We start from the raw sequence: 16665 nt of genomic DNA, 5'->3' as shown, positions 1-16665 counted from the left end.
GTAGAATGTCTTCTAGACTGGCGTCAGTATTTATTTCATTCAGAAACCAAAACTGCAGTATAATATATTCATTGTCAGCAAGTTCATGTGTGTAAATTGCCATCCAATGTTATTGACTGATATAAGACAGATATTGAAAAGACAATTTAAATTTACTCTTCCAAACATAAACCGTTCCACAAAAGCACTGTAAAAACTCCTTCAAGATTTTGGGTTGTGCTTGACATTTATGGTTAACTACATAATTTGGTCGTGTCATAATCCACTGTGTTTGGCAATTTGGCATTAAACGCCTGCAGAGCAGATTGGATCCTCACCACCTCACTAGTAGACAGCTTGAGTCTATGACGAAGCAAGCAAGAGAAGAGATCTAGACGACGCTGACCGGGTGGGGAGAGTTTATTTACACGGTCTCTTATCTCTAGAAGTTGCAAAAGTGCTGAGTCCTGGGATCCCTGAGTATAGGGGTAGTCCAGCTGCAGAATCAGGTCCCGAATTGCTTCCGGGTCAAAATGCATGCTGTAGCCAAACACTTGAATGTTATTGATTTTCATATAACCCAGGTTCCGGGAAGGGTCGATGAACTCCAGAGGTTCGTAGTAAATGCTCTCGTTGCCGTTGGGGCCATTTGACTTGATGCGACTCCTCAGGTAGATGTGCACTGTCTCAAAAAATGTCTTCCACTTGTTCCCCAGAGTCAGCGACCAGTTGTAACACTGCAGGGGGAGGTCCAGCTTAGTCCGCTCCCAGTCGGGGAAGCTGTTTTCATCCACAGGCATAAACCAGCTCTCAGAGTGGCTGCCTCCGAAGGGATTGACGTAAACGGCCAACACCGGCTCCAGGGTGCTGTTTTTAGTTAAGCAAATCTGTAAAGAAAGACCCAGGATCATGTGGACCAGGCTCGACTTGTACTTGTTACTCTTCAAAGTGAGGAGCATCCGCTTCCGCCAGGAGGGGTCGAACCAGCTGTTGAGGCGCATGTCGTTGCTGATGAAGATGGCATGGACCTCTAGTCGCCTGTCCGTTTTCTGCAACAGGTACTTCATCTCGAGATCTTGCAGGTCGGTCTCGAAGCCGATGTAATGATCGGTGGACTCGGCGACCTCGGGCTTGCAGAGCCCCTGGCTGAGCATGTAGCCCGTGTTACAGGCGCCGCAGCGGGTGCGGTTGTCAGGGGCACAGGTGAGGCACGCGGACGCGTCGCCCACCGTACAGGGCAGGAAGGCCGTGCAGACCACCTGGTCGTTGGGACACGTGCACGAGTGCGTCTCTTCTGAAAAGCTGCCCAGGAGCCCATTCTCATTGCAGTAGAGAAAAGACTGGATGCGAGTGAGCCAGTAGGTTGAGGTTCTAAGAATAGAAAACAAAAGGAATCTGTATAAATGCAAAGGCGTTTGTGTTTGTGTGTCCTGCCATCAAGTTACCTTAGGTTTGAAAACTTCACTATCACGTTCTTAGGTCCTTCCCAGTTATTTAACTGTGATATTAAAAAAACCCACCATAATTGAAAAGATATATACACATATAATATTCATATATTTAAGTATTATGTATATTTAAATTATGTATATATGTTTTCTATTCATCATTGTAAAACATTAACGATGGATACACTTGATTTGAACTGGAAAACTACATGAAATACCTTCTGAAGACATTGCATGGCATCTCACTAGTGTACTTGGAAGCTGACTGTGACTATAATTGGGTTGGTTACAGTGTTTTTTTTTTTTTTTTTTTTTTTTCGGAACGTGGGCCTCTCACTGTTGTGGCCTCTCCCGTTGTGGAGCACAGGCTCCGGACGCGCAGGCTCAGCGGCCATGGCTCACGGGCCCAGCCGCTCCGCGGCATGTGGGATCTTCCCGAACCAGGGCACGAACCCGTGTCCTCTGCATCGGCAGGTGAACCCTCAACCACTGCGCCACCAGGGAAGCCTTTGGTTATAGTTTTGAAATGATATCCAACAACGGGAAGTAAAAATGGTTTTATCATCAAATATCTAGAGTAGAATTAGAGTGTATGAATGATGATTGTTCATTCATTCACTCTTAGTTTCACAGAGCACTAATGCTGCAGGAAACCTAAATAGAAAGTGAAATAAAAATGAGAGAAAAACAAGAAACTTTAAATTGTCAATCAATGGATTTAAATCCTAGGGTTTCATCAACATTGAAAGAACAAGTACCCACTGAGAGGGAAAATATTATTAAAACATGTTTGATTTTTATCCTTATGGTCTGCTCAAGAAAATTGTCGAAAACATCTCATTAAAACTAACTACAAGTTCTCTTAATAAGGGTTAAGTGTGTTAGTTGAATGTGTTTGATTTCGATCATTAACATTATTTATATCCAGAAATCAGGCTAATCATGATGCAAATTTAACATCTTATTTTTCCTGTTTTCCCACATTATTCAAACTCTTTTAGTGTGTTTAAAATCTCAGTAAAATAATGAAGGAAAAGCGTGTGGCCGTGTAATCAGATAATTCTTTGTTTTTATCTTGCTGCTTTCTCATACTAGCTGTATGATCATGGAAAAGTTGAATGGCCTAAGTTAGTGATATCTTCCATATTGAGTTCTTGTGAGAAATAGGCTCAGACTGGATGCATGTCTTTAGACAATTGTATAGAGCATGTGTCACAGTAGACACTAAAAATTGCACCTCTTTTTGGTATTCTTGGGCCTTTCCAGTGTTCATTATTCAGTACCTATGAGGTTTTCTACAAATTGTATATATTGTACTCAATCCTTTAGACTTATTACACTGGTGCCATTTTAAAGAATTTGTATATGCTGGTAAAATACAGGTATTAATCTGTGTAAATAATCAATAAAAACAATTTTTTATCACATTCAGAACAACATATGGGCTAGATATTCATTTTGTACATTCATTTTTGGTCTCTGCTCCTTCCCCTTTGCAATATAACACTTTTTTTTTTTTAAGTAAGCTCCTCCCTGTTTTTCCAAATAAGTTAAATAACTCAATTCCCTCTCATAACATTTACTTATTTTTATTCATAGTGCCTTTTTCCACTTAAAATGTTATATTGTGTACTTACTTGTTTATACTCCATTTATCCCATTAAATATAATATTCAGCTTGCCTTTTTCCACTTAAAATGTTATATTGTGTACTTACTTGTTTATACTCCATTTATCCCATTAAATATAATATTCAGCTTGCCAGAATCATATATGCTTTGCTTATAGCTTTATATCCCATGCCTAGCAGAATGCCTCTCATACTTAATGAATATTAGATCAAAGGCATAGATGAATTAAAGGAACATTTTCTCAATAAGCATATTTTTAAGTGAAATTTAAAGCCCTAAACTGCATATTTAATACACTTTTAAAGACCTAACTCCCAAGTTGTAGTTTCACAACATACACTTTGACATTTGCACACAATTAAATCTATAAAAAAATCTTAGTAAACATATATTTTAAAAAACCTTTCTTTTCTAGATTCCCTAAATGGAACTGTTTTCTGTAGACCCAGAATAAAAGGTAAAACCAAATCAAACCCAACCAAAACATGAAACATTTTCCTCTTAATTATTTCTTACACTGAAAAACACTGACTGGGAAACTACATCTACAAAATTCATTTCTAACTTTCTCAAGATACTTTAAAAATAAGTTCTCAGGAAAACTCTCCCAGGAGGATGCCCGGGATTGTGAAATAGGAATGATTGGCACTTTGTGAGCCATACATCTCTATATGAGTATCTCTCCTCCTCTCCTCTGGTTCCTTGTTTTCTTGCTGCAGAATAAATGTGCAAAAAGTTTCCTTTTTCTGGTTGAGGAAAGAGCCTGATTCATTATTTCTGTATTCAGTCTCAGAATATAGAAATTATTGCTGACTTGTTCTTTCTGCAGTTACTGATATATTTATTTCATCAATATGCTCTCAATGAATTAATCTCTCTCCCTCTTGCCCTCTTTCTCTCTCCTTCTCTTTCTCCTTCTCCTTCCTCCCTCCCTCATTTCTTTCCATTTTTCTTTCTTTCTTCCTTCCTTTTCTTCCTTCCTTCCTTTCTTGCTTGCTTGCCTCCTTGCTTTTTCTTTCTTTCTTTCTCTTCTCTCTCCCTTTCTCTCCTCTTTCTCTCTTTCTATAGTTCTATTTATATCTATCTACTATAAGGCATATAAAATATATATGCTATCGGATTGAAAATTGTATTTTCTTCCTTGGAACCAAAGCATAAATTCCCTGAGTCAATTCATCTCTCACTGTAAGCTCTCATCATGTTTCCAAATCGTAAGGACAAACAAAAAAACGAAATAATACACCTAAGACTGAAGGCAGAGTTCACAAAACTAGGGCACCATAGAAAGACTCATTTGGACACTTTAGAAAAGCAATGGCTTTTCTAGCTTTCAGTCTTTTCCAATCCTTTTCACGTCCCCACAGATGCATTACTGAAGGAATGTGTCCCAGCTTCATGGGTTTCAGTTTGTCATGTATGACTACTGATAACTGGGTGTGCTGTCAAAGCTCCTGTTCCCTGAGACAGAAGAGCTAACACGTGGATTTTCTTCCTTGCTGCTTCTTGTCCTTCCCCCATTACCTACCTTTTGACTGTTTTAGTGCATTTCACAAGTAGGGAATAGATTTTTAAAGGAACAAATTTCGATAATTAGTCTTTACTCCTTGTAAAATCTTGGTGAAGGCAGTGGTCAAAAATAGAAAACAGAGCAAATTTCAGGACTGTACATGCATTATTCACTTACCCAAAAGATCACTTTTTTTTTCCCTGACAAAGTAAAATTTAACTGTTTTTCTTTTTAAATCTAAACATTTTTTTTTGAAGAGAAATGTCTTCAACATTAAAATTAGGTGGTAGCAAGTATTTTTTTTAAACTCTTTCTTTTTATACCTAAGTATTAAAACAAAGTAATGCTACAGTTTCTATTCTCATATATAACTTTTATTCACATAAACTATTTAGGATCTACTAGGGCTAGGACAGAGGATGCAATGTTGAAAGATGAGCTCCTGGCAGGCAGGTAGGCTTGTTTCTTTTTATCAAACATGTGGTCTTGTCCCTGACATCTACTTAATAACACTTCAATTAATATTTACTAAACAAAGGAAATAGGAAAAGAAGGAAAAAGGACGGAGAGAAGGAGTAAGGAGGGAGGGAGAGAGAAAGAAATTAAAGTGAAGGAACTACACAGATTATAGAAGAACAGAAGAAAGAAACTAGGGGAAGACAGTATTAAAGCCATTGACTTGAGAATGACAATGATATGGAACAATTCAAGGGATATAGGAACTCCTTTTCCATTAGGAAGTAAGTGTGCACTTGAAAATAATTTCTAAAAAGCTTTAAGATGATAGTGTTACAGAAAGGAAAATACCTTTCAGAGTTAAGTTAAACTTTTGGAAAAAATATAATTAGCTAAAAAGCCGATAGCCAGTTTTTATTTGAAAAATCAGGTAGCAAACTAAGTTGAGAAGATTAGACGTACATTAAGTTCAGTTGTCTCTGTTTAATCTGTAATATTCTCTATGTAGTTAAAATCTGCTCTTCTCTACAGGACACATGTTATATGAGTGTCAAAAGAGCACTAGACTGGGAGAATGAACACTGGATTTCTAGGTCAGACTTCACCTGGTGACCTGGGACAAGTCACTTAGCCTCTTTAATTATGAGTGAAAGTTTTAGAATTCCAAGAAACATTGGTTCAGATTTTGATTCTGCATGACCCTGGGGAATGTGTACAGCTTTCTGAACCTCAATGGCTCACCCTGAGTTCACCTGTTGATCTGTTGTCAGGATGAGGTGATGTAACAAATCCCATCCCAGACGGCACTTGCCATCTGGTTCTACCAGGATTAAGTCACTAGCCACTGCAGCTGCTGTCCTTCAACACCCTCCAAAAGGAGTTCAAGGTGGAGATCGGGAATGAGGCACTCTGTGCTCTGGGAAAAACTGGCAGAAAAGGCGTTCAGATAGTTAGATACTGTCAGGAGAAGAATTTATGAGCCCAATTCTTGTATCTCCTCATATCCAGAAAAGCACTAAAATCCTTCATGGTGACGTCTGCTCCTCGTGACTAGCGGACAGCGTCTGCCACAATGTGTGCTTGACTGTGTGTACTCCCCCTTCACTAAAATCATATAGAACACTGACCTTCCCCCCTATCTCTTCAGAGCCATTTCTCAGAGCCATCTGATGCTGTCTCCCAGGCTATAGTCCTCATTTTGCCCCCAATAAAACTTAATTCACAGCTCTCAGATTGTGCATTTTTTTCAGTTGACAATGTTAAATGGGATAGGCAAAACAGATTCCTGGACCCCACCCCAGACATACTATAAGAACTCCTAGGAGTAGGGCTCAGGAAGCTCTTTTTAAAATATGCAGTCCTACAGAAAAAACCAGTCTTGGCAAAGCAAAGAGCATTGCACTAAGAGAACTATATTTGCAAAGGACTTGAGGTTAGGAAAGGTTTTGTTTTAAGGAACTAAGTGAGAGCCAGTACAGCTGGAGTGAAGAGAATATCAGTGCAATATTAGACTGTGCAGTAAGTAGTGGCCAGATCAGGCAGAGTATTGTTTAGGTTTTAAATTTATTCTATGTGCAGTAAAGAGTGGTAAAGAGATTTAGCCAGAAGTCGATTGTATTAAATTTAACAACCATCTTTCTCCTTGTATTATACCAATAGTATTTTAAATATCAGGTAAAGCTGATGTACTTTTAATAAAATGTTTTTTTTTCAGGGCTAAAATAAAATAAAATAATAAAATAAAATAAGCAGTCCTGGAGAAATGTTTTGTACACAGAAGCTGTAAGTTTCCTATGTATTAAAATTAACAACCAAAACAACATTAGGGGCTCTTTAAATACCAATTAGCTCTCAAGCTGTAAGAATATGTCCAGAAGAAGGTAGGGAAAAGTTAAAATTTCTGTAGAGAAGAGGGCAGCAGCAGATGGCTTTGAATTAACATGCATTTGGGGCCTTGTGGCCACCGTGTATGCTAAATTTGCAAACCCCGCAATAGAAATTTTTGGCATGCACATAAGCCTACTTTAATAAATTCTACTGTGTTACAGTAATAATAATTAGCTATTTAGTGAATTTCTCTCATATCAGGGCCACCCACTTTGTACTTGTTATTTTTAATTCTTCACAGTAACTTGTAAAACTTAAACCCATTTTAAAATTTGAAAAATACTGAGGCTCAGAGTTTCAATGACTTTCTTGGTTATGTATCTATTAAGTATTACAATGAAGACAGACTCAGAGAAGCAAGTCTATTGTTTTTATAATGTGTTTTGAATAGTGAGGAAAAATGCTTAACAAATGACTTTAGGAAAAAAATATTTCCATGCTGGACAGCATCAAAGGTAAAATAACTTTTAATTATTAAATAAAATTAGGCACTTGAGTGACAGCCCACTATATTGGCTTCAACCCACTTTTGGGAGCTAAACTATCAACTTTGAATATTGTTTCTTAACTCATATGGAAAATGGGAATAAAATATAGGTTGTTGTAAGAATTAAGGCACAATTGCTGGAAAAGCCCTTAAAGAGTGCCTGTGCACAGAATAAATGGTAAATAAATGGAAATGCTTATTCTTATAATCACTGTTATTACTATTGTTATCTTTTAAAGAAATAGCATCATATGTACTTTCTTTATTACAAATGCTATTTTCTTCCAGGAAATGGAAATTTTCATTTTATCTTCAACCATTTGTGTACTACATGCATAATCTTACTCTTTATCTCTGCAATTCACTTTTATCAAATAGACCTAGTTACTGATAACACCACCAAGACTGTATCACATCCCAAGAAAAAGAATATCATTGTCAAAGGTCCCTTGGTTATGAGTCTCCCAAGGAAGCATATGTATGTATATGTATCACATGTGTATACAGATACACATCTATAAACCTATAGACGCATATATACATACACATTTTATTTTTATAAACTTGAGTTCAAGTATCTACTAAAACTTTTGGCTTGCAGGAAGACAATGAAAAAGTGAGTGAAGCAGCTGAAGATGTAAGTCGTATTTTAAAGATAATATTAGCCAAGGTAACATTCATTAAGGTTTTCTCATGTGCACAGTCTTTTTACAGGCATTATTTCATTTAATTCTCCCAATTCTCACTACTCCTTGAAGTAAGGACCCTTGTTATCCCAATCGATATTTAAGGACATGAGTTGTAAAAAGCTTAGATAATTAGAACTTATAGAAGGTCAAATAGCTGGTAAGTGGTAGAACTGAAAGTGTATCCTGGTCTTTATTACTCCCAACAATTTGGGGGGTATGACACCAAAAGCACAAAAGATAAGAGCAAAAAAGTAATAAGTGGAACTATATCAAACCAAAAAGCTTCGGTCCAACTAATCTGTAATTCATTTGGTTGAATGGTGTACACAGAAAAATCTGCTTACTTCTTAGAGAGCTACTGAAACATTTTGTCCACATCTGTGCCGCATTTAATGCTATAGTTCAAGAAATATCAATAGATATGTCTTCCTTCTACTTATAACATAAAATATGAAAAGAAAAGTCAACATTCAGAGTATGAAATGTGAGGCACACGAAGAACACAATTACTTTACTGGACATAAAGGGAATATATCATCATCAAAAAAAAATAGAGTCCACGTCTAATTTTCCTCCAAAGATTACCAAAAATCAAAATATTTTGCCCACTAAATCACATTAGATGTTAAGTTAAAAAGACTTGAAAAGTATTTATTATGTGCAAGTTCAGTCTATTAAGTATTGTAATTGAGGAATATTGACACAAATGCAATTACTCTGCAAATATGAGTAACTCAGGTCTCTCCTATGTGCTTTTATAACATGCTGATTTTCGCCCACCATAATATTCATTATACCAAGTCATTATTACCCAATCATCTGTATCCCTCATTACATTATACACGCTGTGAGGGAAAAGATATATTTGTTTACTTCACCATTTTATTATCATAACATACCTAAATCAGTTTACAGTGTTTATGCTTAAGTTTTCCTATTACAACCTTTTGAACCTATTAGTCTTAAAATATGTTATGATGAATCCAAATCTGAAAATCTAAACAATATAAATAGAATACGTTAAAATAAAGTTTATGAAAAGACCATTTTATCTTTCACAGATCTGTTCATCTCTGACCCTAATATTTCAAGCTAAATATAAATTTGACATGAATGAATAAATTAATGAACAAAAAAGAGAAACTAAAGAAGCAACTTCAAGGCTAAATTGTTAATTCCTTGGTTGTACTTATTATTTTTAGTATTTCATATGATTTTCTTGATATCCAGTGAGTGATAAACATTTTCAAAAACTGTCTTATTTACATAATTTCTGTTTTTCTTTAAAGTATATTTCATGACCAACTTCTCATCAATTTAGAAAAAAACAATAAAATGTTCTTGTTGGACACTGAAAACTTGAAAACAAATTATACTATCATTTAAGTAATTTAATCATATTTTAATATGTTTCTAAAAGTGATCCTATTTATATCTAAAGTATATATTTCAATTAAATACAGAAAATATAATTTGTCCAAATTCAATGTCCCTCTAGTCATATAACCATGAACACAATTATGGTATGAACTGTCTATGCTATGCCTGCATTTGTGTGATAAGCATCTCTCCAAATTGAATGTCTCTGAACTCATTTTCTTCTCTCCTAATACAACCATGATTGTTATCTACAATGATGGATATTAACTCATCCCTTCCTGTCTCAACTAAAGTAAAACTTAGTTTCTGGAGGTCCTGTACCTGCTCTTTTTGTCATTTTATTACATTTGTGTACCTCCAAGCTAATCTTTCTAAAATTGATTTATTTCTTATTGCATGGCACCCAATATCCTTCATATAAAATATATATTTTGCCTAATTTTTAAAACCCTTTACAATCAGACAACACTTAGCTTCCAGTACTCTATAAAGTATGTTTTCCATTTAGGCTCTCCCTGTTCCCCTCCCTAAATACGCCAGATCAATTTCAACCACAATGAATTTTCTTGTTACAGAGTTTAATGTCCTTTCTCCTCCGCTTCAATGCAAATTGAATCATTTCTACTGTAAATAGTTTTTCTTAATAATCCTACTTACAACAACTTAATTCTTTGAATGAGTATATTATTTATCTATATTACCGTATTTTTAATTAAGCCAGTACAGCCATATATTACTGTTTAATAGATTCTTATTTCATTATTTCAACTAAAGTATACCATTCATTATAATAACTATAATTTTTACATGTTAGTTTTCATAGTTGGAATATAGGCTCCTCAGAAAGAAGAAAATGAATGCCGTTTCATTGGAATCCCTAGAGACTAGCAAAATTTCTTCCCATGCAACCCTGCTAAACCAAATTGCTAAAGCAAAATTGAATTATAGATTTATGTTTATGGAAAAATGTCAGAGGAAATACTTTTAAAAACTCCTCAACACAAAATGCCAAATAATTCTGGCAAAAAATTTTTAAATGCATTTATGATGCAGAAAAAAATATGGAGTAAATTTCAGCGGCTGAAATTGAACTAAAAGAATATATATGTAGGAAGATGTGGGTGTACCTGATCTAGAGGTTTTGGTGGCTGTGTTGGGTATAGGAAACAAAGTCCAGAACACCTGAAGGGCAAGAAGTTGAATTGGAGACCTGCTCTAAGAAGCTGGGAAGACTGAGACTATGCACTTAAAGAAAGAGTCAGCTTAAAAACAAAACAAACAAACAAGTAAACAAACAAAAAGGCCTAGAAAAGGAAGAGAGCAAAATGAGTGCCTGCCCTGACCTCACTGTTAGTAGAAAATACATAATCTACAAATTCAAAGTTTTTTGCAGAAAGTACATAATCTAAAAATTCAAAAACACCAATGAAAATCATAACTTATTTTAAAGTGCTCCAAATTGTTTTATTGTGGCAAAATGAAATATATACTTTCTAAAAGAATGCACATCCTTTACATTTTATGAAGGACTTGAAGAATCAACACAGATGAAATTATTTTGACCATGAACTCACAGTAGGAAAAAAAAAAAAGAAAGAGGAATCAGGGTCCCAAGATTAAAAATGTGCAAAAGGCATAATCTTAACACCACAGACTACAGAAATTGGAATTATGTGATATTAAAGTCAATTATCAGAAACATATTTAAATAATTTCAAGGTAAAGTAAAATATGAGAGAGGCACCAGGGGTTATCAAAACAAATCTGAAAAAACAAAGGAACTAACATGATGATAATGATGATGATTTTAATTTAAACCTTATTAAAATGTAAAACAGCAGATTAGCTAAGCTGAGCACAAAACTGGTGAATTAAAGATAAATGAAATAATAATACTGAGAATATACACCACAGAGAGGAAAAGAGATGGAAAATATAAAACATATCTAGAGTATTATGTTACAAAAACTGACAAATACCTAATCAGGATTCCAGCGGCAGCAAACAGAGAAAATAGGGGAGATTCTATATAAAATTATAGTAAGTGAGAATTCTTCAATATCGATGAAATACATAAATCTTGAGATTCATGAAGCACAAAAAATTCCAAGAAAGTTACATAAATAGAAATACATACCTATTCATACCATACTTAACATGTAGTTCTTGTTATATGTAACAAACTTTTGTTATAAATAACAAAAATTAGAGGTAACAAAACATAAAAGTATTAAAAAAAATTTAAAAGACATTGAAGCATAAGTAAATCAATGCAGTTGCATTCACAATATTCACAAATAGAAAGCCTCGTTAGGAAAGATATCAATTCTCCACAAATGTATTTCTATATCTAATGCAACTCCAATAAAAATTCCTTCAGCTTTTTTTTAGTTGAAAATCAATTAATACTAGAGTAGTTTGTCTTCAATTAACCCTCCCAATAATAATTTATAAAATTTGAGCAAAATAGAAAGAACCACTAGTTAAAGGAGTTATAGAAAGTCCAAAACAGTCAAAAGCTAAATGAGTTTTTAATCTAAAGGAAGGGAGCAGCATGAATGGAGAAATTGAGAGTTGCAGTCCTCTAGTTTTGCCCTAAGGACACTCCCCAATCTGGGCAACACGGGGAGGATGAAACTCAGTCAGAAACGACATTCTTAAAGGCTTGATGTGTGCAGAATGGAAATGGGGAGTTGCCAGAGAAGATGTAACTTGAGGAAAATAATTCTGAAAGAAGCAAAGGAGAGAGAAAACCCTGAACAAATTCCCCTCAAATCCATGACTGACTCCTAAACTCTACAATTGTGAGACAAACTTTGAGGAGCCAATCAGAAAGCAAAAGCTGAAAGATCTGCAGTGCTTAATAAAGGCTGTATTTCTTGCCTATCACAGATGAGACAGTGTTCACAGTTTGGATATCTCCAAAGTAGAGTGGTTTGGTAAACACATTCAAATGCCAGAAAAGCCATGTCTTTGTAGTTAAGACCATCACAAGACTAAAGATTAGCCCTAAACTAAGTGTTGAACTAGGACAGACTCACTGTAATAAAATGTTAAACCAAATATCTGCAAAGACAATGTAGACAACAAATAATAAAACTGCCTGCCAAGTTAAAAATCAACATTATTCCAATAAAATAACGTACTTCAGAGTCAATATATACTATCATCTACAATACCCAATAAAAATATGTAGTTATGAGAATTGTGAACAAGCAAGCAAATGTCATTCATAGCAAGGAGACAAAGCTATTGATGGAAACAGATCCTGAGATAGTCTACATCACTGGTATTTACAAATGTTGACCTGAAACAAAGAAACTGCCAGATATTTCTCCAGCAAAGATGGGTTTATTCAAATTGCAGTTTTACCTATTAAAATAAAACCTAAACCTCTAATTATTCAGGACAAAAAACCGGATAAGGCATTCTGTGCTTTGGAAAAACAGGTCCCTTAGATAATTAGAGTTCTCTCAGAAAAGTAAAAATGAACGCAGATTCCTGCATCTTTCCATTCACAGAAAAACACTAAAATTATTAATGGAGATATCTAATCTTCATGACAAGCAGTAACCTTTTATTGAGATGTGTGTTTGACTGCCTGTTTTCCCTAGCCCAAATCACATATATCTGGCCACTTCTTCTTATCTCTTTGGAGCAGTTCCTCAGGGCTATGAGAGTCAGTCTCCTGGGTTATATTCCTCAGTAAGACGCTAAATAAAACTCAACTCATAGCTCTTACTGTGTGTATGGTTTATTTTTTTTTTTTCAGTCAACAGTTTTGACAACCGTGAAGGACACAGAGCAGACTGCTCTCCTTCACGTGAACTCTACAAAGATCTGGATCCTTGGTACCAACAAGGGCCCCTTATGCCCATCCACCTCCTTGGTGAATCCAGATGAATTGGGTGAGTCTCTCCTGGTCTCGGATCTCCCATCTTGGCTGACAATCCTGGGCTTTATTCAGTGGTTGCTAAACTCCTTGATATAAGGCCAAGGTTTCCCTTGGACTTAAGTTCAAGAAGAGGTATCTGGATTTCCCAGTTGAAAGACACTGATGCCTTTGTTAGAACTGGCTATTTTAAACAGGGTTAGTTGGAATAAATTGAAGATACCTTACGAGAGCTTTCAGCTCCAAAGATAAGGGCCACAGCTCTTTCCAGTCGGTACAGCTTTCTCAAGCAACTGAGAAATTTATGGGAGTGGTGGAGGCAAGTCCTCATACCATGCAGCACTCTTATAGGGAAAGCCACTCATTAATTTAAAAAAACCCTCTTGTCTAGGGATGCACACATAAGGATTTGCCATCCATTGTTCCGAGCACCCATGATGGTTTTAGACTGCCAGAGGGAGAAACCAGAAACTGAGACATAAAATTGCTGAAATAACTCAATTCGAGGGTAATACGTACAGGAGTTAAGCTCACAAACAGCACAACTGCCTACCACAGTTTTCAATACTAATTTTATCCTGACAAACCAACTTTAAAATGAGGAATAAAGACTTCTGAACAAGACAGAGGGAAGTCAGATAGCCAATCACAAACTAACACAACACGTATGGAGCTTATTCTTGCAAGTGCTCAGTTTATTGGGAACTAAGAATATTTTGCTTTGAAATGGCCAAGATGGAGCTCTTTTAGCATTCCAAAACTGGCTTTTGTGTATGCAGTTAAAGAAAGCCAGCTTGATAAAACATCTTTTCAAAATTCTGACCCTAAGGGAACAAAAGTCCTTCTAGGAGGCTTACATTTCCCTCACTGTGCCTTTGAGATGTAAATGTTGTACAGGCCATTGAACTCTGACCTAGACCATCTCCAATTCCTGAGATTAAGTTAAAACAAAAAAGGGAAAAGAGGCCTTTTAAACTTCAACAAGTAAATTTAACTTATTCTAATTGTTACTCATAAACTAGTGAGTTTTATATTGTAATACCTGATTCATAACTAAGTTTTAAAAATGGAAACTATGAGATCTCTCTTTGTGTCTATCTGGATGTATGTATGTCTGTATCAATATATTATAAATATATGTTTCTACCTTTGGGTGGTATTGCCAAAATTAATTGTAAATGAGTTCTATTTAATAACTTAAGAGAAAATAAGTGCTTATATAAATTCTCAGAAACATAACAGAAACTAACCCAAATGAATTTCAGGTTCATGTGATCTGGGAATTATTCAGTATTAAATTAATATTTGGTATTAAAGTTAGTTTAAGTTTGTTGGTTTAATTCATATAGACACGTCTTTAGAGTCATCAACAGTTAAGTATAGTACTTTTATTGTACGTAGGTTTACTAAAACTCAAATAAGTTCACATTATCTCTATTACAAAATTTGTTAGCAAAAAACTGGGGGATGGTGGCTGGCTTGGTCCAATGTCTCATGAAGTTTTCATGGGTAATCTAAGTATAATTGTTGGGAACAAGTGAATTAAATAGACATAAATGGAGTAAGAGCTTTTAGGTGAACTCTTTAAGAATAATTACGTTTTATGGTGCGTCTACTTAAAAATAGTTTCTCCAGACTTTTGGTAACCTGAAACTAGAGTTTTTCTAAATTAAGTTAAATGATGGAAGTTTATTGAATATCTAGATTCCCAAATAAAATAAGATACTGAAACATTAACTACTGAGCATAGGCTCTTACAAAGAAACTAAAGTTATTTATGACTATTAATAAATATGTTTGGTACCACACTGAGACATTTTCTATAAGAAAGTACATGTTTTTGAAATTATGAATAGTATTTATAAGTTTGTCATTCTACAGAATGCTAATGTAAAAGACAGTTTATAATTGCTTACTTCTTAGTTTTCACTAGAGCTTAATATTTCTAAAAGCTTAATATTAAGTTTTTAGAGCTTAATATTTCTAATTAAAACATTTAATTAAAACCACTAAAAATTAAAAAGTAAAACATCTTTGTATGCAAGGAATAAAGTAGGTATAAGGAATGGAAATGCATTTTGTAAAGTGAAAAGAAAGAAATTTTGTCCTAAAAAGAGGCTAAGATGACAAAAAGAGACAATCTGAAGGTGAAAAAGGAAGTTATAGAAGGTTTGTGGAAAGGAGACGATGGGAAAAGAGTTTAATGTGTGGTCAGGACTGGCTAATTTAGAATAAATTTGAGTAAATAAATTTTAATATTAAAGGTAAGGTGGTGCAAAAGTAGAATTTGGTTTTCTCTCTGTTAAGAGGACAAGACTTCTTTATCTGCTTTTGAAAACAGATTGTAAATTTCTTTACTGTTTAAGTAATCTGTTATAACTTCCTGTATTTGCCTTTGAAATATTTTATTGTCATTTTGATTAAGTGAATAACTAAGTATTGTTTCACAGTGATCTATTTGACCAAGTGTTTTAAAACCTTTTGATATCTTTTTTTTTTTAATTATTTATTTATTTATGGCTGTGTTGGCCTTTGTTTCTGTGCCCAGGCTTTCTCTAGTTGTGGCAAAGTGGGGGTCACTCTTCATCGTGGTGCGCGGGCCTCTCACTGTCGCGGCCTCTCCCGTTGCAGAGCACAGCCTCCAGACGCGCAGGCTCAGTAATTGTGGCTCACAGGCCCAGCCGCTCTGCAGCATGCGGGATCCTCCCAGACTAGGGCTCGAACCCGTGTCCCCTGCATCGGCAGGCAGACTCTCAACCACTGCGCCACCAAGGAAGCCCAAAACCTTTTGATATCTTTGACTAACTTCCCAAATCAAATTCTAAATAAAGTTCTTTTGACCTCTATCTAACTCTGGGATGTTTCAGGGCCCCTGAAACATCTCAAAGAGAGAGATTAAATTAAGTAGCCTCATTTGGCATGTTAAATTAGATGGAAAGCGTTGTCAAATGAGTGGTAATAAACCTTCTTAGGTTATATTATATGGATAAATGTTAATATGAATGTTCTACAAACTATTTGAAATTTCTAAAATTTGGATATGCCCTGGTATAATGTTATCAGTCATAATTCTAGTTATTATTTTAAGAGGTTATATGTCACAGAAATAACCAAATTTCTTTGACAATTGCATTGTAATCAGATATTCAACCATGCCATGTTAAGTCTTGTCACTTACAGATAGTTATTGTTTTACCCTGATGCTTTTGCAAAAATGCTTCATCTTCTAGAAGATCCACAGAAACCACTTTTTTTTTTTTTTTTTTTGCGGTACGCGGGCCTCTCACTGTTGTGGTCTCTCCCGTTGTG

The 16665-nt window shown here is 35.2% G+C and overlaps 1 protein-coding gene across 3 annotated transcripts in view; it reads right to left on the bottom strand.

Annotated features, from left to right (window-relative positions):
* Positions 1–233: 233 nt before the first annotated feature.
* The window catches only part of BRINP3 (BMP/retinoic acid inducible neural specific 3), a gene marked incomplete at both ends in the record, with an annotated part of 396299 nt that continues 379867 nt past the window's right edge, over positions 234–16665 (bottom strand). For all 3 annotated transcript variants that reach the window (XM_082672168.1, XM_082672169.1, XM_082672170.1), the window contains one exon: positions 234–1350. In XM_082672168.1, coding sequence (XP_082528294.1) covers positions 234–1350 — 1117 coding nt within the window. The remainder of the gene's footprint in view (positions 1351–16665) is intronic.

This window comes from Grampus griseus (assembly GCF_964374135.1).
Source record: "Grampus griseus genome assembly, chromosome: 1".
NCBI lineage: Eukaryota > Metazoa > Chordata > Mammalia > Artiodactyla > Delphinidae > Grampus > Grampus griseus.
Note: the sequence above shows the minus strand (reverse complement) of the source record. Positions and strands in the feature narration are given on the sequence as shown.